Genomic DNA, 27,510 nt, shown 5'->3' with positions numbered 1-27,510 from the left:
AAACACTGCAATGGTAGATTTGCAGTGGAAGAATGTGCAAAGTAGAAATACAAATAATGGGGTGCAAAGGAGCAAAATAAATAAATACAGTAGGGGAAGAGGTAGTTGTTTGGGCTAAATTATAGATGGGCTATGTACAGGTGCAGTAATCTGTGAGCTGCTCTGACAGCTGGTGCTTAAAGCTAGTGAGGGAGATAAGTGTTTCCAGTTTCAGAGATTTTTGTAGTTCGTTCCAGTCATTGGCAGCAGAGAACTGAAAGGAGAGAAGGCCAAAGGAAGAATTGGTTTTGGGGGTGACCAGAGAGATATACCTGCTGGAGCGCGTGCTACAGGTGGGTGCTGCCCATGACAGATGTCTCTGTTGTTTTCCTCATCAGTATCACAGGCTCAGCAGTATGTGCATTCTACATGGACGACATTGAGAAGGCTTTCAACGGGAAGTTCAAGGAGCAGAGGAACAGTGAGTCAGCCTGGACACCCGTGCCTGAGGAGCAGGTACCCAAACCCAGGTAAGACCAACACATGTGAGTGGGAACTTTGACAGCCTCCATCCAGATAAATGTACTTTATTCCAGTGTAAACACTGTCAACAAAAGTTTGCATCTACAGTATTATATTCCCTCACTGTGAGTTCTTAGTAAATCTAGCCCACTGACTTTGAAACTCCACTGACTAACTTCTGCCCCTCCTCTCGGTCTCACAGACCAGGCTGCTGTGCCGGCGACGGCTCTGCTGCTGCCTACAAGTCGTCCACGACCTTCCCCGACGACACCCTGACCTTCATCAAGAACCACCCCCTGATGGACGAGGCTGTTCCCTCCGTCAACCACCGGCCCTACTTCACACGCACAACCAGCAGGTAGTAACAGGGTGGATGGAGGGATGAAAAGATGGATAGATAAAAGGGAAAATTGATGGGTAGAAAACTTGGTCCCTTGTCTCAACATGAAAAGCCCATTAAATATAAAAGTTTGACGCAGTCAGGATGAGGCCTTCCATAACACCACATCAAAGATAGACCCAAAAAGGATAGGGCCTCCCCAAAATTATAGATCCAACCGGAAGGGGTCTGTGAAAAGCTGAAAAGCACATCAATGAAAGACACCGTCCGGGTGTGGTCTACCAGACTAATGCAGGAAATAGTGCCAGTGGCTCATTAGAAGCCCAGCCATGTAGTGGTGCTGAATGTAGAATGGGTGTCAGAGGGCTGTCAGACAGCCACCTAGCTCGGTCCCCTGCTGTGACTTACATGGTAAAGCCGAGCCAGTCTGACAGACAACCAGGCGTCTTCACACAGCGGAGGGAAGGCACGCTGTCTGTCTCACATCTGCCTCCAAACGTCACATCTGCTTCAGAACTCTCCCGAGACGAGCTGAACAACAGAACTTTAACGATGAATACCTCACGTTGTTGAGTCATTTAGCTAGCGTAGTGCCAGTCAGTGTGATGTTCTGAGTAAACAACATGTCATCAACTTGTGTGGGACTGAAGGAAAGTTGAGAGCAGCTGTACAGTGGTTTTACTTACAATAGTGTCCTGCGTATTCTTACACAGTGTTGTCACTTTGCAGTGCATGCACACACTCCGACAATAATCTTTAAATGCAGATGCTTTGTCTCTTCGGAGGTATCATTATGTTAACCCCGAACCACAACCCTGTTGTTGTGTCCACCCAGGTTCAAGTTGACCCAGCTAGCAGTGGATACGTCAGCTGGGCCCTATAAGAACCACACGGTGCTGTTCCTGGGGAGCGAGGACGGCAGGGTACTGAAGATCCTGGCCAGCACCCAGCTCAACGCCTCCTTCAGCACACAGCTACTGGAGGACATCGATGTCTACAACCCCACCAAGTCAGCCTCCCTTTCTCCGTTCTTCTTCATCTACATGATGCAAACGATCTGTTTTATAATATAGTGCACTCCTCTCATAATGTTCACTTTTATTGGTTCAGCAACAAACAGAAGTCATTTTTTTGCCCGCTGTAAGAGGATAGTTGTTGTATGTGATGCTTCCAAGCAGAGTCCACTGAAATAAGACAGTGATATGCGTTGTGGTGCTGTTAGTACGTGTCCTGAACAGCTTTTCAACTCCACTCTCATTTGCATACAGTCTCCCAGGGTGCTGTAGATGTCGCCATCCATCAGCATAAATTTCGGAAATAATGAGACGTGTTTGTCGTTTCCCCTTTCCTAGATGTAACGTCCGCGGAGAGGACAGACGGGTTCTGGGATTGGAGCTGGACAGGGAACATCACGCTCTGTTTGTGGCCTTCTCCAGCTGTGTGGTCCGAGTACCTCTGAGCCGCTGCAATGACTACGGCTCCTGCAAGAAGTGAGTGATACCCCGTCCATTATAAACAGCTAGTACCACACTGTTAACAGTTGCCAAGTGTGTGTTAATATTGCTGTGGAATTCCAGTTTTCATGCGTTTGCCACTATAGAGGCTTCCTTCCCCCAGTGCTGCTATGGTGATGTGAAGTTACACATGTGTGACATACAATCAATCATGTCTCTATTGTGTTATTGACTGTACATTTGTTAATACCATGTGTAAATCTGTGTTGTTTTTGTCACACTGCTTTGCTTTATCTTGGCCAGGTTGCAGTTGTAAATGAGAACTTATTTTCAACTGACCTACCTGGGTAAATAAAGGTTAAATAAATCTAAATAAAAAAATGTTGCTGCTATCGTTTGTCAAATTGTGAATATGCTGTATGCAACAAACTATATTCACAATATGAATCACCAAGGGTTTAGAAGCCGACGTTGCTATGAGGGCAGTGAAAAGGACTTCCTTGCAGTCAGAGCAACTGCTGGAGGGGATTTGTTTTTTCAGGGATGTTTTGTCCGAGCTAGTATACTCAACAATCTTGTGTCCTATTTTGGGGTTGTGGAGGAATGTTCCCCCCCGCCTCTACCCAACCCCCCAAGAAAAACATTTGTATTAAATTTGATACAGGGACGTAGCATGCTAAACCCTCATTGTGAGCCTTAGAGAAGTGCTCAACAGCATTTACGCACAAATTGGAACCAGCTGATTTGCTGCAGGCCAACCCACGTCCAGGGTTTCAACGCGACGACGAGGAGAAGGATAGGGCCTGTCTCACTTTAGAGGGCTTAATGCCCCTCCATCGCTGGATCACTCCGAAACAGCCCAGCGCACCTCAACCAGGGATTAGGGGCCCCTTAAGCCCCATGATGCTTTGCAGGGGTCAGGTGTCAGGCCCATATCCTCCTCTCCCCATCTGTCTGCCTCCAAATGAGGTTTGGTTGGTTTGGTCTGTCTCTCCACCTTACTGTAGCCTCTATCTTGGCACAAAGCAAAACGGTTTTTCTATCTCTCGCTTCTCGCTGCAGCTGCTGTTTCTATTAGGTTTCAGCAATGGATATGATTCAGACAGCAGAAACACGTTGAATGAAATATATAGAGAAAAGAGATTTAGTGAAAAAGATGGCAAAGGGATATCAAAAGTTGTGTGAAAGTCTCAACCGTCTGACCCACACAATGTTCATAACATTTTCATTTCCCCCCTTTTTAGTTATTAAAGCAGTTACAAAATGCTGTCACATTTGCAACTGTTTTGCCTCAGTGCTAGGTTAATGAGAACCCCCAGAAAAGGTCAGCTGTAACCCCACAGACCCGGGGTGATATTCTCAGTAAAAAACAGTAAGACAGCAAAACTGACAAGGCACAGGAAGGAAGGAGACATTGTGAATTTACACCACAGAGAGAGGAGAGACTAGACATGGTGGACCTTCCTTCCAGACAGACAGTTTCTAATGAGTGGTTCCATACAGAGCTATAGATATATACACAGCTCTAGTGATCCATAGGTGAGAGGAACACCTGTGTCTTCATCATGTCCTGACAGGCCCAGAGAAAAGGAGCCAGCAGGAATGCTTCAAGTCTCCCCTACAGATAGGGGTCATTACCTTTTAACTCTGACATGTTGTCAATGCCGGTCTGGTGGAGACTCCTCCACTCTCCCGCTCTACACGACCCTCTGTGTTGTAAACCATGTTGAGCATGACTGACCTAACTCTCAGTCCTCATCTCTGGCTCCCGACATCTCTTCTACGTACTGGCCTGTTAGTTGGGCTGTGTCACTGAGTCCATGTCCAAGACTGCCTCTGGCTACCAGACACCCAGGGGGCTCCAGACACCCAGGGGGCTCTAACCAAACACTGCTGTCTGCAGCCTTACAGACCGACAGCCAGTCACACTACGTTGACCATCTCTCATATTCATCTCTGCCTCTTTCTGAGCTCCTAGATAGGAGAGTTACAAGCTAGGCTCACTCTGCAGTTGAAAAATTGAAATGGCAGGTTTTTTCTGTGTGGTAAAATGACACCCTTGCCTGATCTGTTTTACTTCGTCTGGTGTGACTGTGGCCTGTGATGTTAATGAGAAACTCCAGAATATGGGGGTGTTGTTAGGTGAATAGATATCACATGTCACTTCAGGTCATGCCTCACAAAAGAGTCTTCATTAAAATATGTATTTGGTCTCTTACTTTTTGATAGTGTTCACACACCGAACTCTGACTGTCTGTCTGTCTCACAGGAGCTGTCTGTCCTCGAGGGACCCTTACTGCGTGTGGCAGAGGACTGGGAGCTGTGTCACAGTGGTGCCCAGATTCAGGTGAGTCACAGATGTTGCGTAAGGACCACCCCACCACGCAGCCAATTATATGACAGCAGGTTAAGAGGCTAAGTACCAAACCCATCCCTAGCCCCTACTCCTTGTTTTGTTGAGTAGTATGTGTCAAATATTAGTGTTGAGTCTTCCATCAGAAAAATGTAACATTACTGACAATTTATCATCATCAAATGGCCATAGACATGACCTTGCATGAAACATACAGTAAATGAAGGAAGTAGCAGTAACTTCATAGTACTCTGCAAACTACTTCCTTGTATGCTTTCAATAATCGATACCTAATCTGGAGTTTGACTTGCCCAGATTGTCAACGTGATGAATACGGCCGCTAAAATACAGTAAAAACATTGGTCTGTCGGCTCCATTTCACATATAGGACGAGCATCCATCTTGTTTATTTCTATGTGGCGGACATACATCACGTCTGCAATCACTCGGAAATGAAACCCCAGATACCTGCTTGGAGGGGCCGTGCGTCACTTGGGGTGGGACTGAAAGGCATCGATCAAAATGACCTCAATGTAATTTACTGATCCATTCTGATGAACTGGAAGGAAGCCATTTGACACTTAGAGCTATCGACTGGCTCAGCGTCAGCACCAAGCAGGGTGTGTGTGTGCAAACAAAAAGCCAATCAATTCCTCTGTCTGAGACTCCCTCCTGACCCACTGTCTTTTTCTTTCTGCACTGTAGCATGGAATCGAAAATAATGCTCAGCTGGGTAGATTTCAATCATGTCGTGTGTACCTCACTGTCTTCCGAACGGAGGGAGGGAAGGAGAGCGGTAGAGGAGGAGAGGCAGTAGAACACACTATTTCACCTCCTATGTTGCCTCCTGACACTCAGGGACTGGGCTGTCGCTGTTCCTCTGATTTTCAGTGTGGCCTTAAATCACTTGCTGTAGGTATTCGCCTCTGTAAACATGGGCTGTAAACTTTGTGTGGATGGGTGGACAGACATCACAGCAGAGGCAGCTGCCACTATCCTAATAGTCATATGGACTGCTTCAAATGGATTATTCTGTTGGGGGTCGACTTATTGCATATCCTGTGATTGGCCACCCATGGGTTTTATTTGCCATAGCTTCACAGCCAGACGTTAATGTAATATTCCAAAGGTGTGTATGTGTGTGTATGTGTGTGTACGCGTGCGTGCGGCGGTGTGTACGTGCTGGGCAGGTAATCAGAATTGGACTGAGGCTTGATTTATCACATTTTTAACCAGCAGGACAGTGCCATGCAGCAAGCCAATGGAGTGGAACCGAAGAGATTGGCAAATATTATACATGCAGTCAGTAGAGCTATTACGCTGTTCCTGCTCTGTCCACGTCAGAGAGAGAGAGTGATATGGTGTGAAATAGTCAGAACCCGAGCATGGCCATGCCTCCAGAACAGATGCAACAGCTCATAAAGGCTGTAATGGGGCTGGACCGGAGAGCAACAGGGGACACATCCCCTTTACTCTCTCCTCCCTTACTCTCTCGCTCCAGAGGTGGCATAAATTCTGCCGGCTGCTTTTTGGGGGGGAGGGGGTTGAGCCAGAGGTGAATTGTTTCCATGGTTTCCTGTCTCTCTCCCCTCACTGTCAGCGCTTGGGGACGGCGTGCCAAAGAGGCCAGTCTAGGACTCTCTCCGTGACTCTTTCTCTCAAACTCTCAGAATAAATAAATACATGAATAAAACAAACAGAAAGGGAATGGAGGCATACAGTAATACTGGTTACTAGTTGTGGTCCACATACATGGACACACAATCACTCAAAATCCCCCAGGCCGACCTATTCACTCACAAACAAACCCACTCTGCTGTGGTAATACAACTAATGCTATCGGCTGTCAGTGGGCCCACTGCTGAGCATGGAAAGATAAGTGAAGTTATTATTTCTTAGAGTTTATTATTTCTCCCCTCTGAATTCCCTGTTGTATTTTTTCACTCTTGATTTGCTCACTGGGTCTGTATTCACTCATCTAGGCCTGCTTCTCATTTAGATGTAATTTGTTTTTTTGCCGCGCCTGGAACGTCTGTTTTGTGTAGATGTGTGTTTGATTGCCCGCGCGAGCAAGTGTGTGGGCGCGTGTTTGCGTATGTGTGAATGTTCATGAGTATTTACATCTGTTCTTTTCTTTGATTGCCTGCTCAGTCGATACTGCGTCGTAGAAGATTCAGTGTCATTGATGTTATGTTCTGCTTGACTAAGGGGCCACTCACTCCACTGTGCATCAACGCAATCACGTTACTCACCAGGGGGAACGTATGATTTCTGAATGTGCACAAGCCTTTGATTCATAGAAGAAATATGTCCAAGAAAGTGTCCAATGCACTGGAGCACAACCAAATGTAAATACATACTAGAGGTACTAAATGTGTTGCAAGAATGCAATGTTTCTTTTGCTGTATAAGTGGAACCAGAGAACAGAGTATCATCATGGATACAACTGGTGGTGAAACATTATTCTTGCCAGGTGATAGCACCTCGACACATCCATTTGAATTTGGACATTAACAAAACAGTCAGCCTGACCTTGCAGAGACAAAACCAATGAAATGGTTTTCTTTTGCAGCACCATTTATTTAACTCTTTGTCTTCATTTTGAAAAGCTTGACAGTGTACAGTTAATGAAAGCGGAGGTTGTGTTTAAATGGTGAAAGAGGAATGACACATACACGCTGACAGGCCGTTTTGTCCTCTTCTGTTTTTGTTTTTCCTCAGGGGCGGATTTGAGCAGGATGTGGAGAACGGCTACCCTCACTACCCCGACAGCTGCCACGGTAAGGTGGACCAATCATCTGTTCTTAATGGCTCTCCACTAGATGCACAGAGCCATCATAAAAGCTCTTTCATAACAAGCGAAGCTTATCAAGTGCATTTAATTGTCCAAAATGATACAGAAAAAGGGATTGCCATACTTGGAGAGTGATAGTACAATGAAATGAATCAGCAACTCGGTACAAGTTGAAGTAGCCTGTCATTTCCTAGCTGAAGAGTACCCCGGTGGGAATTTTGCTCTCAATTGTTCCTTGCAGATGGGCACGTTAAACAAGCAGTCAATTATACATTTAACTAAGCACAGTTTGAGTATTTAACCACTACTCAGACTTACACAATGTACTGTTCTGTCAATATGTCTGTTGCTTTCCCTTTTCTTCTCTAGACGTCCTGGCGACCACACGCAAGCAAAACACTCTTGCTGATTCAGCATATGGTCAGTTGACATTTCTTTATCCTCTATTTTTAAAACTTGTCCGAACTGTCTGAGGTTGTTAGCGAACAGGCTAACGCTAGCAAAGCCTTGTAAGCAACATCTCTATTCCCCTTTTTTGGACTTGTTATGCAACACGAGCAGTTCAGGAGAGTTTGTTGCGTAGAACAGCAACACCACCTCTCTCACCTCAACAGCTATCTTTAACATTTGAGCTATTGTCCAACTCTAGTCGCGGCAGCAGCACCAGCATGGATGTTTGACAGGCTAGCAGCGCCAGTTGCCAAGCTGCCCACTTCCCTTTATCAAGGAGAATCATCATCCCTGTAACGCTCCGTTACTCCCCACTGCCTTCCCATAGAGCAGGGTGGCTACAGAGCTCAGCGGCTGGCAGCAAGCACATTGCTAGCTCTCAGCTGAGATGTAGTCTAACGTAGCATTAATAAACAATTACTGTGGAATTATCTTTGAATTATGATAGTGACATCCCTGGGCCATGACTTAATGATTGTTTTTTTTTTGTTGTCAGAGAGCAGAATTGTTTACTGCTCTTATTTACGTAGCTCTGGTTTTCGGTTAGCTGAGTTAGTGGGTTAGTTAGTTAACTAGTCAGGTAGTTAGTGATACAATTGGTGAACTCATTCAGGCTCACTTCTCTCAAACTTACTTGTCAGTCTAATTCAACTGGGAATCCACCATTTTCCCCAAAAGGAGTTGCTGGTAAAAATCAAATAAAAAAAATTGCCCTTTGTCACCTTACAAATTATCCATGGGTACTGATGGTGGCTGCTTTTCCCTAGAAGTGATAAACACAGCATTGAGACCATCTTAGTGAGAGTTGCTGGCCATTATATCTCAACAATACCATCCATCCAGGGTCCAGTCCAGCCTCTATCTACTTCAGAACACAAGCAATACTTAGCCTCAGACCTCCACATTCCCACAATGCCTTTGTTTTCTGTATCCTCTCTGCTGGAGGAAGTGCCGCTCAGTGGGCAGTGGGACTAGATGAGCGACCCTACTGACTAATTCCGCCCGGCGATTACTCCATCCATGCCTCTGTACTCTGTTGGAAGTACTTCACACACTGCCAGACTTCAGACTCAGACTTGCAGAATGACAAAAGCCTTTGATGAGTCCAAACTGAAGAACAAGGTTTCCCCACAATAGAACACCCCATAATGTTGAACAATGCCATTCTCGCTGGTGTGCATTGGTTCCTAAGTCCTCTTTCTTACTATTCCCCAGAATGGAACAATCCCATCCCATAGAGAAAGCAGCGAGAGACAAACACCCAGCAGTGTAGACAGTCAAATCATTCCCCACTGCATATTGTGCTTTTCTCCTTTCTTTTCTCTCAGGAAAGGAGAAAGCAATGTACACACACAATGTTGATAAATTGAACTAATAATGCAGCCCTGGAGCTGTTGTCTGGCATCCCAAGGCTGAACTCCCCCGGTGTGCCGTTTTAATTTGCCTGGCGCAGTTGGTGCTCTGATAGGGCACCTTATTCAGAGTGAAAACTATCAACTGGCATCGAGAGCGGGCCTTTCACTTTCAATCTGGGCTGGCACCCTCCAGTATGCTAACATTATGGCCGGCGTATTAGCGAAACATCCACATCAATAGCGGCGTGCTGCACACAAGGCCTCAAGGACATCCACTGTCAGAGAATTAGGCAGACACTCATGATGGTTGTTGTGACGATGACAGTGCTTTCTTCTGCCAGGTCTCTCACAGTACAGACCCTTATTGGATCCACAGACTCAGACACCGCATAACCCCACAGTACCAGTACAGATCCTAATTGGATATGTTGACATTGTCACATTTTCCATAGACCATTCCCTATGTAGGTTAGACGGTAACTACCTGTAAAACAGTTTAGTGAAGCAGAGAACCGGAAGTTGCTGTAAGTCATTACCTACCATTACCTCAGCTACTGGTATCCATTTCAACTCATCTGTCAAACTACTCAGTAAAGAAAATCGTCTGTGAAAGGTAACTGTATATCACAGTTTGTATGTGCTGGAAGAGTCCATGCACCAGCTGGTAGCATCCACAACAACAGGGTTTTGCTGTGCAGAATGTGCTGCAGTGCCAGGTGCAAGAGATTCCTCACTGGTTCAGTAACAAAGGTAGCCGGTTTGGAAATCTTAAGGCCGGCACTGCAGCCAACTCATGACCATATTGGCCCTGAGTGTTTTTCTCCAATGTCTCGTAATTTCTGCAACGCCTGAATGTTTTATCTATTAAGGGCATTAAACAGTGGGGGAAAACGTTGGTTCTAAAGCGCTGAGTCATGTTGCACCTATGGAGGAGTGCTTTACGTGTGATGTATAGGCTACCTACTTTATTTATTGCACTCATGGATTCAGTTGAATTCTCTTCAAAGCGCTCTTTATGTTAATGTCCTCATTGTCATCATCAGCTTAACAGTAATTATGACAGTAATCTTTTTTTCATGCTGGATTTACATATCTTTTTCTCCAAGGTACAAAGAATCCTTCCCTTGTCATAAAAAAAACATTATATTTAGGTGTTTTTGTGTGCTGCATTTCCATTTCACTAACGGGTCACTTTGTTACCCCTCCCCCACCTGCACAACAACAGGGAAGACCACACCCACAACAACCGCCAGCACAACCAATCAGGTCGCCCCATTCCCTAAGGTGGCAGGTGACTCTGAAAGAGGTACAGGTCCTGATGGCAGTCCTCCAGTCCCAGTTGGGGACCAGGGGTCACCTGACTCGGAAGCAATCAGTGTGGAGATGGAGGGTAAGGAGGTGGGGTGCCTGTCTGCTGAACTTTGATCTGCACTGGATTGCATTGATGGGCCCTGAAGCTTCACTGCACACTACTAACCAAGATGAGCACTAACACTCTAATCTCTGTGTGTAGGACACTAAACATTTAACCATATATCCACTCACTTAATGAAGCAACCATGAGTTAGAGAGGCTTAATCACTTAAATAGATACTGCATTGGATCCATTTAACTCTTCCAAACAATGTCCTAACAAAATGACTCCTGCATGTCTCCTCTCATCTCTTATTTAGTCCATCTACTAGGGTAGCTTACTCTCCACTCTCCAGCGGGACACACTTTAACAGTCACACACGACCAAGCACGTCTTCTCTTCTCACGCTGTCTAGAGCGCTGCTTCCTGAATGTCATTCCCAGATTACTCCCAATAGGAAACCAACCGGAGCTCCTAATATTCAGCAGGATGGGAAGACTGTTCGTTGATGCTATTTCCTTTAGCCCAGGCTCTCCTTGCTGCGCTCCTCTGGCGCCTTGTCAGGAGTCCATAAATCCTTGCTAGTGATGGGTTCCATTCAGGCCGACAGAGTCTCCGGCTGCAATGATGAGCCACTCAGGCTCAAATGAGAAAAGCCTGTAACAAATAAATAACCAGCAGCTGGCAAGCGTACAAGGGGAAACCGTAATAGAAACTTGGGCAACGCAATCTATTTCAGCATGGGCTAGTGTCGCCTGGCTGCCGGTTCAATCAAAAGCACGGGGACCTGGCTGATAAGGCGAGAGAGGAACTGTTCTGGAAGTAACAGCTTGGCAGTTCCAAGGAAGGCCTCTCTCTCTCTCTGATGCACCCACACACTGTACTAGCTATAGGACACACATATGTGTATATACAGTGGGGCAAAAAACGTATGTAGTCAGCCACCAATTGTGCAAGTTCTCCCACTTAAAAAGATGTGAGGCCTATAATTTTCATCATAGGTACACTTCAACTATGACAGACAAAATGAGAAAAAAAATCCAGAAATTCACATTGTAGGATTTTTTATGAATTTATTTGCGGTGGTGGATTGTGGTGGAAAATAAGTATTTGGTCAATAACAAAAGTTTATCTCAATACTTTGTTATATACCCTTTGTTGGCAATGACAGAGGTCAAGCGTTTTCTGTAAGTCTTCACAAGGTTTTCACACACCGTTGCTGGTATTTTGGCCCATTCCTCCATGCAGATCTCCTCTAGAGCAGTGATGTTTTGGGGCTGTTGCTGGGCAACACAGACTTTCAACTCCCTCCAAAGATTTTCTTTGGGGTTGAGATCTGGAGACTGGCTAGGCCACTCCAGGACCTTGAAATGCTTCTTACGAAGCCACTCCTTTGTTGCCCGGGTGGTGTGTTTGGGATCATTGTCATGCTGAAAGAACCAGCCACGTTTCATCTTCAATGCCCTTGCTGATGGAAGGAGGTTTTCACTCAAAATCTCACGATACATGGCCCCATTCATTCTTTCCTTTACACGGATCAGTCGTCCTGGTCCCTTTGCAGAAAAACAGCCCCAAAGCATGATGTTTCCACCCCCATGCTTCACAGTAGGTATGGTGTTCTTTGGATGCAACTCAGCATTCTTTGTCCTCCAAACACGACAAGTTGAGTTTTTACCAAAAAGTTATATTTTGGTTTCATCTGACCATATGACATTCTCCCAATCTTCTTCTGGATCATCCAAATGCTCTTTAGCAAACTTCAGACGGGCCTGGACATGTACTGGCTTAAGCGGGGGGACACGTCTAGCACTGCAGGATTTGAGTCCCTGGCGGCGTAGTGTGTTACTGATGGTAGGCTTTGTTACTTTGGTCCCAGCTCTCTGCGGGTCATTCACTAGGTCCCCCCCGTGTGGTTCTGGGATTTTTGCTCACCGTTCTTGTGATCATTTTGACCCCACGGGGTGAGATCTTGCATGGAGCCCCAGATCGAGGGTATCAGTGGTCTTGTGTCTTCCATTTCCTAATAATTGCTCCCATAGTTGATTTCTTCAAACCAAGCTGCTTACCTATTGCAGATTCAGTCTTCCCAGCCTGGTGCAGGTCTACAATTTTGTTTCTGGAGTCCTTTGACCACTCTTTGGTCTTGGCCATAGTGGAGTTTGGAGTGGGACTGTTTGAGGTTGTGGACAGGTGTCTTTTATACTGATAACAAGTTCAAACAGGTGCCATTAATACAGGTAACGAGTGGAGGACAGAGGACCCTCTTAAAGAAGAAGTTACAGGTCTGTGAGAGCCAGAAATCTTGCTTGTTTGTAGGTGACCAAATACTTATTTTCCACCATAATTTGCAAATAAATTAATAAAAAATCCTACAATGTGATTTTCTGGATTTTTTTTCTAATCTTGTCTGAAGTGTACCTATGATGAAAATTACAGGCCTCATCTTTTTAAGTGGGAGAACTTGCACAATTGGTGGCTGACTAAATACTTTTTTGCCCCACTGTATGTGTGTGTGTGTATATATGATGCTATTGGTTTCAGTTAAGGAACATCGTGGAAACTTCAGAAGAGATGCAGTATAGGTAGAATAGGGGTCAAGAAACTCTGGTCCTGGAAGGCAGCTGTGGGTGCAGGCTTTTGTTCTAGCTCAGCACCAACGTAAACTGAGGTTCATTTGAGAAGAGTCTAGTTAGCTCTGATGTAAGTTTAAGGCTAGCCTTGAAGCAGGTTTGAAACATCTTTGGCACAATAAACAAACTATTTACCGCAAGCTACAGTAATAGCAATTCTGAAGCACTCTAGAATTGCATCCCAACTGCTTTTGTTTATATTTTATGTAAGGCCTACACAGACGCAAATACAAGGTGACATGATTCATCCAGCTACGGATAGAAGCAATGTATTATATAAAGACTATGACTGACCAAAATACAAGTACAAGCACCCCTTTTGAGACCTCGCTGTTATGAACATTTCCAGCGATCATTTAGCTGCGGTTCGACCCTATGTTTCCATCAAGGCAGAACGCCTACCTCCCTGTAGTGTCAGAATGCTTCAACCTACGCAAACACACATTATTTAGACCCAGCTTTTAGACCTCCCTATTGTTTGTTTTCCCAGTGTTACTTCCTGCTTAGCTTATTTTAAACAGACCTCCTCCGGGGTAGTCCGCATATTCAAATTCACCTGTGTGGGTACGGCGAAAAAAAGCTAATTTAGCCAACAAGTACAGGGAGACAACTCGATAATAGAGGCAAGCAGGCAGGGCTCTGAAACTCATTAAAGCACTAGGAGAATAGCAGAGAATTAACTCGGGCTAAACTTCTCTTTGCTGATGAAGAAGGGTTGGTGTCAGTTCCTTACTCTTATTTATATCTCAGTGGATCGAGGAATATAGACTTCCCGTCAAGCCATAAATACAACTCAACTCTCATATCACCTCTCTTCTTGATTACGACAACATCAGTCATCCTATGTCGGTAAATTCATTTTAAGTTGTGCATTATAAACTCAAAAAACATGGATAGTTTAGGCATATCAACAATCCTATGCAGCATTCTCCTCAAGCTGGGTGTGTACATTAAGCTATTCATCATAACCAAGAAAATGTTGCCCACCTCACTAAAGTGCCTCAGCCACAGCTGTTGCAGCCAATTTAGCATCACTACTTAGTCATGTGGTAATGACACTAAATAAAGGTCACTTTACCTAGATCACTGTTTCCTTTAATTCCTCTGCCCGAATTACTCGCTCTTTATGAAGGCTATGATTGACATCAGGTTTGACTATGAAAACACACACTGTAGAGCTCTGTACTGTACACCTCCCCACGGGTCATATGCAGTACATGCACAATACTACATCTTTCCATACGCAGCAAAATGAACACCTCAAAACATGCACTATACTGAAGTTATTCACATCATGTTCTTGCCTGTCTGTCAACATGAGGGGCTAGTTTCCCATTCACAGATAACCCTAGTCCTTGGACAAAAAAGGCTGATGGTGATTCTCCATTGAACATGCTTTTAAATCCAGCACTAGGCTTAATCTGTGTCTGGGGAAACTTCCTATATGTTTACTGTCACCCTCAGGTTCAGAGTGCTTAGTGTCACCATGACATTTTTATTATCATGATAACACAATGGAGACCAGAGTGTTAGTCAACATCAGAATGTTGAGTGTCCCAGTGACGTTTGGGCCCACAGTGTACAGATCCACACACGCAGTTGTCCTGACTCCTAACCCCGACCCCTTACCCCTTTCTGTCTCCTCGACCCCTGGGGAATAGTTCTCTATTAACCTGCTTGTTTTTCGGTTGGACTAACCCTTATCTGCCTCCTTTGTTGAATCCTCCTCGCCTTCTCTTCCCATTTTCCCCATATGACCTCTCTACCCAGTTTCAAAGCCTATGACTGAAACTTTGCTTTGTGTGTTTTTGTTGCCTACAAGCAGTTGTTTCTCTGTGGCTTTAGGCGTGGGTTTCAGGCTACTGTTTGGTAAAGCTATGGTTCTTCCAGAGCTGCTTTTCTATCCAGACAGTTAATGTTTGTTTAGGGAGTTATGTTAGGGATTGGCTCTGGAACACAGTAGCTTTACCAGGTGCTGAATGGTGAATGCCCTCTTTATCTCTTTATTTGATTCCAGATGCAATTGCATGTCAAATGTGTCCCACAATGCATGTAGTGCCATGCTTGATTTGATTGTGGATGATGAGGCTATCAGTACTTGAACTATGTCTCTTCCAAAGCTGTTTGAAATGGAAAATGTGTCTTTGAACTGTATTATTGCTCATGTTTTGACAGATAATATCTTGGTTTTCAAAGTCAGTGTTGAGTGATGTACTGAGATATTATGGCAAATTGGTCTCTACGTGCCAGGTTCTAAGGTATTGTACGTTATTTGTAATGCGGGATACCTGGAGAAAATGTATGGCCTTCCCTTCAGTAAAATATATATTTATCCGACCCTCCCTGAATGCTTGGAGAGAAAAAAAACAAGTGACCCTCCGCAATACCCCAAATAATAATTACAATTATAAGTGGATATCAAGAAACATGCCTAGCGTTTACCCTCACTCCAAAGACAGATGAGAGCCTTAGATACTGTATGCAGTTATAGAAACTGTTCTTCATTTCGTAAGCATCACAATGCAAAGTAGCCAGAAGGTTGTGGATTTGCAAACCACCACGGATAGGGGGGGGGGGGGGGGGTGAAAAGATATTCATTATAATAAAAGCACTACATGAATCTATCCTCTTATTTGCGGTCTGCGAAGAAAATAGCGTTTTATAATGCATTTCTATGCAATTCTACGAAAATGACCAGAGAACAGCAGAATATTTTTTTACACCACCATCGAGCATGACAACGAATGAGCACATGCTGCAGCACCAGATTTCTATTCAGGCTATTGTTAAAAAATAGGATATATTGGCCTCCCGAGTGGCGCAGCACAGCACTTCAAGCACTGCACCGCAGTGCTTGAAGCATCCCAGGGTTCGATCCCAGGCTGTGTCACAGCCGGCTGTGACCAGGAGACCTATGAGGCGGCACAACAATTGGTCCAGCGTCGTCCGGGTTAGAGGAGGGTCTGGCCAGCTGGGATTTCCTTGGCCCATCGCGCTCTAGCGACTCCTTGTGGTGGGCCAGGTGCCTGCAAGCTGACCATGGTCTCCAGTTGGATGGTGTTTCCTCCGACTGGCTTCCGGGTTAAGCGAGCAGTGTGTCAAGAAGCATTGCGGCTTGTTTTGTAGGATGCATGGCTCTAGACCTTCGCCTCTTCCGAGTCCGTAGGGGAGTTGCAGAGATGGGACAAGACTGTAACTACCAATTTGGATATCATGAAAAACGGGTAAAAGTACCACAAAAAAAGAGGATAGTCTAAGTTTGGAACAATGCTAAAAAGTATATCAACTGTTCAAATGTATTGCAACAGAACCAGATACAACTGAAGTATCTGATCATCAATGAATAAGAGAAAAAGCCATTCATTGTTTCATTGTTTATACCTGCCACATAACAGGTATATGCACTTGTAAAAATAATAATAATCATCATTTGGGAAACTATCATTTACTAATTTATTGTATTTTATTCCATGATATTGTTGCTACACTAAACCCTCCTGACTGAAATTGAAAAAGCATGACGCTCCCCCATTTTCCTCCAGGTAACTATTGTGTACATTTCGATCTCTCCATTTGTGACTTTTTGATTTTTACCAGTATTCAACACAAGTCTCCTCAGTGAAACCTATTGATGCTCTACATGCATCAGCACACTTCTAATACAATGCCATGTTCATTAGCACTATTTTTCAATTGGAGTGAACCAGTTACATTACAGCGTATCATATTACCTTGTGTGTGCATAAATCAAGCTGCATCCAATTGGTTGGGCACTGATGTGTAATATTATGCATATTCTTAATAATGAGAATACATGATTGAACTCATTCACACGATCACCCAAGACCCCCTCTCGCACACACTCACACACCACACACACACGAACACAGAGCGTTAACTCTGTTCATCATTACCCAAGCATCAGCTATTTGAACTGTCAAAGTAATCCGAATTTTAGTTAGCAGACTCCTGTTCGTGTCTAATTTTGAAAACGCTCTCAGTGCTTGGAGTGTTGCAGCCGATGATTTGTTGTTGTGTTTTCCATGGCAGAAAATACATCTCTGGCATTAGTTGGGGTTAATGGTTGCCTGCGAAGCCTGGGGCCATTTTGACTCATTGCGGCACTATGGAATGAAGTACCCCTTAATGGAACTATTACATTCTCCCCTCAGCTGTAGAGAAACAGAAACTAATTAGGCTATTTTGGAACATCTTTACTTGACGCAGATATAGAACTCAGGAGTCGTTTCCCATGCTTAGCTACAGTGCCTTCAGAAAGTATTCACACCCCTGGACTTTTTCAACATTTTGTTGTGTTACAGCCTTATTTTTCAAATGGATTAAATTTAGATTTTTGGTTCTGTGTCAGGGGAATTGTGTTTTTCAAAATGTTTACAAATTCCTACATTTTAAAGCTTTTCATCTTTAAGGACTGGGGAGTTTTTCAGGATAAAAATGAAACGGAATGGAGCTAAGCAAGGCAAAATTCTAGAAAACCTGGTTCAGTCTGCTTTCCACCAGACACTGGGAGATTAATTAATCTTTCAGCAGGACAATAACCTGAAACATAAGGCCAAATCTACACTGGAGTTGCTTACCAAGAAGACAGTGAATATTCCTGAGTGGTCACGCTACTGTTTTGACTTAAATCTACTTGAAAATCTATGGCAAGACCTGAAAATTGTTGTCTAGCAACAATCAACAACCAATTTGACAGAGCTTGAAGAATTATGAAAACAATTATGGGCAAATGTTGCACAATCCGCGTGAGGCCGATACGAAAGCTTATTAAAGATCAGTGATACTATCAAGAGCAGTGTGCAGTTTCCTTTTTCCTTCAGGCTATAACACAACAACATGTGGAATAAGTCCATCGGTAGCAATACTTTCTGAAGGCACTGTAAGTGTGATCTTGAGCAGTGAACTTTTCCATTGTGTCAGTAATCTTTAAAGGGATAGTTCACTCTGAAAACAACATTGGAATTGTCCCAAAGTCGAGCTGTCTATATTCCACACAATAGTTAGGCATCAGCAATCAGGATTACCATAAACACTGTAGTATCCCAGTTCAATAATCGGTTGATGTCCAGTTTATCCAAAATCCCTGATGCTCAAGACCATCCATTTGGCCATCAACACTGCAGATGGCTAGCTGATTCTATGGTGCACATGCTGTAGAATAAAAACACAGCTAGACTCTGAAACACTGCTTAGGTATGTACAGTTGTAGTTCAGTTGGAGCTAAATGAATCTGTATGGTTTTATATAACTATCGGTTTTAAGCATCTCGGAGAAGGGTTAGACTTGAGTCAAAGGTGAAAACTTCTGCTTTCCTTGTTTGTGTTTCACTTCTCTTGTTTTTGTTTGTTTTGGAGCCATTTAATCACCTGCTGAAATAGCACTTCACACTCCAGAATCGACACGTTCTCAACTTTGGCTCCTCGCGCAACCCATACCTAATTAGTGAAACGCAGAACAGACTCCAGGTTGCGTATAGCTTTAGCTTGGTTACATAATGCACATCCTTGTCTATTTTTACCATTATGGATATAATCGCTCAGTGTTTCTCTCATGCAGGGCTATGAGAGCGTCAAGCGGGGGCCTTCTACGTACCAAAACACAGCTGCTTCTGAGAGCGAGGCTTCAAAACCCACCAGGCTGACAATCTGTCACTCACTTTGACACATCTCTCTCTCCATCATCATCTCCCAGCCTCCCCCTTACAATCTGCTCCCTGCACATTCTTTCTCACACTCTATTTCTGTCACTTTTTGTCCCCAGCTTTCTGCCACATTCTATATCATTTTATTTTCTCTAGTTCTCTTGCTCATCTTTTTTCTGTCCTGTTCCGCTCTCTCTCTTTTCTGTTGCCTGGCAGTGTCTTGCTGAAGTTATATTTTCTCTCCTTACTGTATCTCTCTCTCTCTCTGTCTCTCGTCCTGTTGAGCATGAATACATCCAGCTGCCCCCTCCCTTTCTGTCACCATTTCTCTCCTCCTTCCCTCCTGTCCACTCTCAACCATATGTGTTACCCTTTTAGAAGACCTGAGAGTTCTTAATGTGTGTGTGTGTTCCAGTTCTTCACGCATTACACGTACAGTAGGCCTCTGTTCAACAGAGATCATGGCTAAAGATAGTGTGACAACTGAGAAAAACAAACATGGAAAAACACTCAGTTATTAACATTATATAAACCGTTGAGAGGAGGTTGTTATTGTTGCTTTGAGTAGCTTCAATTATCCTGCGGCACCACATCTTTATATAACACACCTATATTTTACTAAAATTTTTATGCAGCCTCTACCACTACACAGGTGCAGGCAACTCCAATTAAGGGTCACATGTTACATTAAAGCAAAGCTCTCAAACCTTTTTGTCTCACCTCTTTATCAGAGGTGTCATACAATATTGGGTCATAAAATGATTCATTTGACCCTTTTTGAAGGTATTTTCTTTCACCACTGTATTGAGGCAATGCTTTATACTGTTGGCCTGTGTGATATGCCTCCTGCGTGCCATCTAGCAGCACACCAGTCTCCCACATGCCATGATTCAGTGGGTATTCATTTCACTGTGACCATGCCACCATATGTCACGCATACGGCCCGATTGAGTCATCCACCCCTGCCCCAAACGTGTTGTGACAGGTTGTGCGTGGGGTTGGAGATCTGTGTTCCTCCGCTGTGCATTTCCCCACTGTGGCTCTTGACTCATAGCTCCTCGGCCATGTGGAACCCTTCAATAGTCATAGGGTCCTGGTCAGGGGGCCCAGATGAGTCACAGAACTGGGAGCTGGGAGCCACAGGGAGGCTGGGAGAATCCACACAGACACATGGGCCTCCTGACCTCTATTATTCCTAAAACCCCCATACTGCCTCGGCTCACTGACACACTGGCCTAGGACAGATAGGATACATGAAGCACCGCCATGCCAAATTGGATGCAGCCTATCACAGTGCCATCCGTTTTGTCACCAAAGCCCCATATACTACCCACCATTGCGACCTGTGAACTCTCGTTGACTGGCCCACGCTTCATACTCGTCACCAAACCCACTGGCTCCCGGTCATCTATAAGTCCTTGCTAGGTAAAGCCCCGCCTTATCTCAGCTCACTGGTCACCATAGCAGCACCCACCCGTAGCACGCGCTCCATCAGGTATATCTCACTAGTCACCCCCAAAGCCAATTCCTACTTTGGCCGCCTTTCCTTCCAGTTCTCTGCAGCCAATGACTGGAACAAACTGCAAAAATCACTGAAGCTGGGGACTCATATCTTCCTCACTAACTTTAAGCACCAGTTGTCAGAGCAGCTCACAGACCCCTGCACCTGTACATAGCCCATTTGTAAATAGCCCATCCAACTACCTCATCCCCATACTGTATTTATTTATTTATTTATCTTGCTCCTTTGCACCCCAGTATCTCAACTTGCACATGCATCTTCTGCACATCAATCACTCCAGTGTTTAATTAGTATATTGTAATCACTTCGCCACCATGGCCTATTTATTGCCTTACCTCCCTTACCTCATTTGCACACACTGGCATATAGACTTTTTCTACTGTATTATTGAATGTATGTTTGTTTATTCCATGTGTAACTCTGTGTTGTTGTATGTGTCGAACTGCTTTGCTTTATTCTTGGCCAGGTCACAGTTGTAAATGAGAACTTGTTCTCAACTAGCCTACCTGGTTAAATAAAGGTGAACATTTAAATAAATAAAAAATAACGGCATAGAAATACAATGGAGATAGCACTTGAATGGACAGAACTTACGATTTCAAAGCAGCACGTCAAACATATTCTGTGAATTTAACATTATCGCCAGGAGAATGTGATAGTACAGTATATTGCATCTCTCCATAGGGGAATGGCACCCAGTATTCTACTTACTGATGTAGAGCAAATGGCCCAATTGATAGTGATAGGGAGCTTTGCAGTGCTCTAAAAGCCTTTACTTCCTGATAGCGCTGAGAGAGAGACAGGGAGCAGACACTTCTCCTGTAACTTTGTGACCTACATATAACTTTCCATCAACGCCAGGTAACGAGACACTCGTGTCGGCAGCTACTTCAAGACCGAGGAACGAAGTCTTGTTTGATGCTAATTCTACCACACATTCTCTCTGTTTGTATTAAGAGGCTGTCAGAGAAAAACGGTAATGGTGACAAGTACCCTTTAGAGTTACTAGCAAAGTGCCAGGAGCTTCAAGGCTGATTGATGCCTGTGCTCCTCTATTGACACATCGAGGTTTTCCCTGTTGTGCTTTTGTTACTTTAATAGATTCATGATGAGATTGTGCTTGAAGCTGCAGTGGAGCTTTGTTACTCACTTCCTCAGCCTACAATGTTTTATTTATTTATTTTACCTTTATTTAACCAGGTAGGCAAGTTGAGAACAAGTTCTCATTTACAACTGCGACCTGGCCAAGATAAAGCAAAGCAGTTCGACAGATACAACGACACAGAGTTACACATGGAGTAAAACAAACATACAGTCAATAATACAGTATAAACAAGTCTATATACAATGTGAGCAAATGTGGTGAGAAGGGAGGTAAAGGCAAAGTAAATACAATATAGCAAGTAAAACACTGGAATGGTAGTTTTGCAATGAAACGTGTGCACTGCATACCTGTTCTCCACATACAGTATATACCTAAAGACATACTGTGTGTGTACCTGTTCTCTACATACAGTATATACCTGAAGACATACTGTGTGTGGTTCTCTACATACAGTATATACCTAAAGACATACTGTGTGTACCTGTTCTCCACATACAGCATATACCTAAAGACATACTGTGTGTGTACCTGTTCTCCACATACATTCCTAAAGACAAACGCACACACTTGACCTAAGAGCATTTAAAAAAAATAATGTATCCAAGGACATTCCGTTTTGTGTTCTGCGTGTGCTGTAGATTAATGCGAGTTATTATTCACATCTCCCTTTCCCTTATAAATTAATGAATATCTTTCTTTCAAATGGTATTGGTATGCTGCCTGCATTTACCCCCAGACTCCAGTTTTCGGCCCAGCAATGTGTTCCTTATTCAGACAGAATCGTGTATTGGCAACCTATTTGAACAAAACCCATTTAAATAAACTATGAAGTGACACTGCTGTCATTGAAATTGTTGTACGAGATGTTTGATTCCACTAAATGCCTAATTGTAAATTCCCCTCAGTGAAATTTCCTTCTAATCAAGTGCCCTCACTCTGTTAAAGCTGAAGCATGTGGGAGCTCTTTGTAATTTCATCGAAAGAGAAAAAAGTCTCTCTTAGGCCCAATCACTTAAATCCTCCTCCTCATCATCTTCAACATCCCATCACCACCATTACGTCTAAAGCTGGTACTATCATTGCCCATTACTCCCTAACCTGAGCTCTCATTACGGGATGAAATTAGCCTGTTTGGAACACCTGTATTTCTGCTCCTGGGTGGCCCAAACCCCCTCCCCCGACTCCCCAGACTTATCAATTTCACAGAGGCTATCATTAAGGTTGGAGAAGGGCCTGACACCACAGATGGCAGCAGCCTTTGTAAATGAGCTCTGATTGCGAGAAAGGTGGCACTCCTCCTGTTGAATCTCAGATGACATTAGGCAAATATAGTGGCAGGGTCACACCATCCAAGGGCGTTTTCATAGTGTTGAGATAACCTTGAGATTTTGAGGCGCTTAGTTGGGGCGGTTCAGATGTTTTCCCAGACAACCATTTGAATCAGTCAGACGCTCGTTCAAATATAGAGCGACTTATTCTATGAGCTGGTTGGTCGAGTTGGTTCTTTTTGTCAAGTTCATTGCAGATGCACTCACCCTGATCCATGCATTTGAAAGCACAGCTAGTGTGAATGACATCAGACTCCTGCCAGTGCACCCATCAATATTTAAAACCCAAACTCATTTTGGAGTTGATTTCTCACTGACTGGGGAGCTCTTGCGCTCTGCCACTCCTTGCAGTTGGCGACGAAAGCGGAGGTTTCGGCAAGAAATACTTTATTGATTCATTAACAGAGAGGGAGGCAAGCCAAGAGGCTAGTTCCAACACCTCTGCAATGCTGCTTCCCACATAGTAGAGCTTCTGTAAACACAACCAGTCTTTTCCAGCTGCTGCCTGCTTGACCTTATAGAAATTATAGTCTCTTCTAGGTCTCTGGTTTAATTACACTAAAGACCATTTTGTTCTCGCTCTCTTTTTCTGTGAAGGTGTCCGACGGCCTCCCGAGATGGAGAAGACCAACCACAGTGTCCACTACACCCTGCTGATTGCCTGTGTGCTGGTGGCTTTTGTCCTTGGAGCCTTCCTCTCAGGCTTTCTGGTCTCCTGCTACTGCAACCACACTGGCCACAAGACCAAGAGGCTGGCCAAGGACCCAGAGGCCCCCATTCCTCACGCCCTGTCCCTACGCAGCCTGGCCAAGCTCAATGGCCTGCTGGAATGCCAGAACAAGGAGGATAAGATGGAGGTGTCCTCGCCCAAGCTCTACAACTCCTTCTTCCAGAACGGGAAGGAGCATCATCAAGGAGCACCCAGACGGAACGGTGGTCACCACCCAGGGATGTCAATGGGAGACCAGGTCCACCCCCATCACCTACACCACTCTTCGGAGCTCTCGGGTCTGCCCACCCCAGACTCCACCCCTGAACTGCCCATCAAGAACATGAAGGCTTTCAAGAACCAGTGGGAGAAGAACCAGAACTGCAACAATGCCAAGGAGCCCAAGTCCCACAACATGGGACAAGGCTCCAGGCCCAGCTCAGGCCAGCTCCACCAGCAGATCTACCCCTACTCTCACAGTTTCTCCAATGGGCAAGCTCTGGCCAATGGGCATGCCTTAGTCGGTGGACCCCAGCACCTGGAGGAACGCAAGATCCACAATACCGAGCGCATGTTGGTCCAGCAGCCTTACCCCTGCTACTCACAGAAGGTGATGGAGGTCACGTCGCTGGATGAGCTGCTCAAACACATCCACGAGGCCAACGCCAGCAAGAACGCCCAGGTCATGACCTCATCCGGCCTGTCAGCCAGCGGCGGGTGCCATGGGGGTCAACTAGCCTTTGCCAACCGTGTCCAGCCGCACATCCCCGAGACGGAGTCTGCGCCCTACTACAGCTCATCCACCCTGCCCAGAGACAGCTTGTCCCGCCGCATGGACGTACCTCCAGACATGCCCCATCACCACCAGTCCACCCTGGAGCGGAGACACTCTTCCCAGAGACACTCACTGATTACCGCTGCCACTAAGATTGCCAACGGAGGAGGTGGTGGAGGGATGGTCCACCGACAGCAAAGCTTCAGCCAGCGTAACGGCCACCAGCACCAACCACCCCCTATGCTGGCTCGAATGAACTCCACCGGCAGCGCCTGCGAGATCCACTACCCGCTCATCCCCAATGGGTACCTGACACGCCAGCAGAGCTACAACGGAGAGCAACAGGAGGATACCGGAGGATACCTCCACCGGGGGGCCATAGTCCGCCGGACCACCTCCCTCAAACCCGATGTCCCTCCCAAACCCCTCTTCATCCCTGCCTCCTCTCCCGTCAACCAACAGGGAAACTTCAACTACTGAGGAGAAAGAGGAGAGGAGAACAGGACAAGAGTGACTGTGCCTCGTCCTCTCCTCTCAATGGGTGAAAAGTGAAAGACCTTTATGAGAAGACGTGCCCTGGATTATGTGGCAGCCATTCTTGCTGTCGACAAACCTCAAACAAATTTATTTCCCCCTTTTTGTCCAATGAATATCTTTGTACCATATTGGTATTGCTCAGCTACTTGCTTATAGAAGGTGAGGGACTGGGGTTGGTGAAACGCGACCCCCTTATAGTATGCTGCCAATGTCCTCAGTGTGGATTTACCATGCAATTTAGTTATGGAAGGGTTTGCCATCAAACATCGGACAGCTTAAGATTCAATCTAGAGCTTCTTGCGATGCCTATGAAACTTGCTTTTGCTTACCTTTTTCTTATGTAGTGTTGACAAAAAGTCCTGATCCCCCTAACGTGTTTCTATATATGCATGTGTGTGTATATATATGTGTGTTTTATATCTACACCGTATATGTATACATATACATATGCAGTATATGTATCCTGTGGAGCGACATCAACAAAACTCCTTTTAAAGGTAGCTCTGTCTTTTTGCCTTACTTTGAAACTGAACCCATTATGTTGAATTACATTACTGGTTGGTGTTTGGCATCTCAAATATAAGTTCTTGAAATGAGGCAAGGCCCTGCCTGCCCCTGTTTCAGCATGGTTAGTATGTGGACTAGGGGAATAAGTAATAATTTACCATATTAACACGTTCATGGTGAATTTGCTACTCACATTCAAAAAGAGAGCCACGCTGGTGGATACTGACAAGCAAAGGAAACTACTCAAAGCAACTATGCTAGGCGTTTCTCTTTTTTGAAAATGGATACCAAGGCCTGAGAAGCCGATGAAAGGCTTTAATACAGCGGGTCTATGAAGTAGGGCCTACTACAATTCCTAAAGAATGTTTTTATCACATTGGTGCTTAGTTGATCCTCATGAATTTGAATATAATTATCATGTATCATACCCAAAGAGGACCAGACACTCAACCCCCAATGAATCAGGATCAAGATCAGACCATCCACCCCCAAAAAACACAACATGGTACAGACAGCAGTTATTATAATTATTAACTTTGTGGCTATTGGTTGTAAATAAAGGAATAATACTAGCCAAATGTTAATTGTATGTGTAAATGTGTGCCTTATTTAATATAGTATGTGGTATGGGGTAGGGGTAAATGCAAGGCGCCAAGATGCTATATAATAGGTGTTAGATTATTATTATTTTTTATGGTCGTCGGAATGTGTCATATCTATTGTAGATTTGTATTTCTAACTAGGGTTTTTGATATCCCTGAACTGTGAGCCTGCCAGCCCTGGCATAGCGACTACCACAGCTTGATGCTGCATCTTCTTTGTTTGCCTCCTTTTCATGTGTTTTCACTGGGTTGGCTTTTTCCCTGATTGCTAACTTTACCTTTTGATTGTTTGTAGCATAGCAGGCTACTCAATAGATTAAAAGGGGGGACATCAGTCCCTTAGATGTTAAGATTATTCAGGCTCTCTGATACTCCCTACATATCACTTGGTCTCAACCTCAACACCACAGGTACACCACAGGTAGCGGAAAAGATACAAAGGGTGGGTGTTTTTTTTTGTCTGATCAGAAGATGTTGAAATGGTTTTAGGTAGAAATGGAATGGACTCCCTGATCGATGAGCGTAGACCGGAAGGGACCGGAAGCGTCTGCCGGGCGTTCTCCTCAGGGAGAGAGAGGGAAGGCAGTCAGATCGGCCTCAGAAATACCACTCCCACTGGAACTCTGTTGTTGCACTTTCTGGGCTACTTCATGGGTTGCTGGATTCATGATCAATTATTTGAGAGAGAAAAACACTTGTATCTGATAAGAGTATTTATGCCCTAGATTCCTGAAGCTGGTCTGACCCCAAGTTCACCCTTCACACTTGAATTCACCTTGGGACTGACTGATATATACATGAGCTAAAACTACAACATTAGTTATAGATGGCTACATTCTTGCGTTTTAGGCAAACTAGTTGTTTGGATGCAACTCACGCATAAGTAGAATCCTCACAGACATTATGGATCACTCCCATTACACATGAAACCAGTATTTGATTTGAATGTGACCATATCTCATAACAGGAAAAGGGCAGCTACAGTACTTATTGGTGAGTTGAAGTGAAGTTTATTTGAGTTTGCTTTGAGATTGTATGGGAAAGGGAATGGTCTATTTGACTTTTAATAGCTATCAGTATTGCACAGAGTGTAAATACATTCTCTTGGGGGGGGGGGGGGGGGCTCTCGTTGATTCATGATGTTTTCATTCTTTGGGCGCTATGAATTTGGTTTCACAGAATACCATTGTATGTCTCTTATAATAGAAATAAATGAAAATACATTGCAAGTGTGTCACTGACTTTGATATGTGTCACATTATTCTCACATAGAAGTTACCTGTTTTATTACAAAAATATTGAACTTTATAAACCATTGTCAAGAGTAGGGTTGAATTGCGGGAACAGATTTACTGAGACTTCCCGCCCAAACCCACTCCCTTTTCCCCGGGATAAATCACTGCGAGAACCCAGTAAATTGTAATAAATCATTTCTATCAACAGCATGACGTGAAATTGAACTGTTACATTATATCTGGCTAAATCTGGCTTCTCACCGGCCTTCTCTCTGCTATCTGCATGATCAATCATCA

General features: G+C 44.5%; 1 protein-coding gene across 9 annotated transcripts in view; it reads left to right on the top strand.

Annotated features, from left to right (window-relative positions):
- The window catches only part of LOC110487106 (semaphorin-6D), a 123,578-nt gene extending 96,371 nt beyond the window's left edge, over nt 1-27,207 (top strand). For 6 of the 9 annotated variants that reach the window (XM_036945765.2, XM_021559031.3, XM_036945763.2 and 3 more), the window contains 9 exons: nt 378-509; nt 704-859; nt 1,677-1,850; nt 2,194-2,331; nt 4,565-4,642; nt 7,370-7,428; nt 7,812-7,862; nt 10,473-10,637; nt 23,446-27,207. In XM_036945765.2, the coding sequence (XP_036801660.1) occupies nt 378-509; nt 704-859; nt 1,677-1,850; nt 2,194-2,331; nt 4,565-4,642; nt 7,370-7,428; nt 7,812-7,862; nt 10,473-10,637; nt 23,446-24,812 (2,320 nt within the window). In that variant the 3' untranslated portion in view covers nt 24,813-27,207. Of the gene's footprint in view, nt 1-377; nt 510-703; nt 860-1,676; nt 1,851-2,193; nt 2,332-4,564; nt 4,643-7,369; nt 7,429-7,811; nt 7,863-10,472; nt 10,646-23,445 lie in introns of all 9 variants that reach the window. The other 3 variants (XM_090196684.1, XM_090196687.1, XM_036945769.2) reach the window with 2 other exon arrangements.
- The last annotated feature ends 303 nt before the right edge of the window (nt 27,208-27,510 follow it).

Source organism: Oncorhynchus mykiss, chromosome 2 (genome assembly GCF_057628025.1).
Source record: "Oncorhynchus mykiss isolate SJ-2025 chromosome 2, ASM5762802v1, whole genome shotgun sequence".
NCBI classification, from domain to species: domain Eukaryota; kingdom Metazoa; phylum Chordata; class Actinopteri; order Salmoniformes; family Salmonidae; genus Oncorhynchus; species Oncorhynchus mykiss.
The sequence above is the reverse complement of the archived record's forward strand: the minus strand, read 5'-3'. Positions and strand labels throughout refer to the sequence as shown.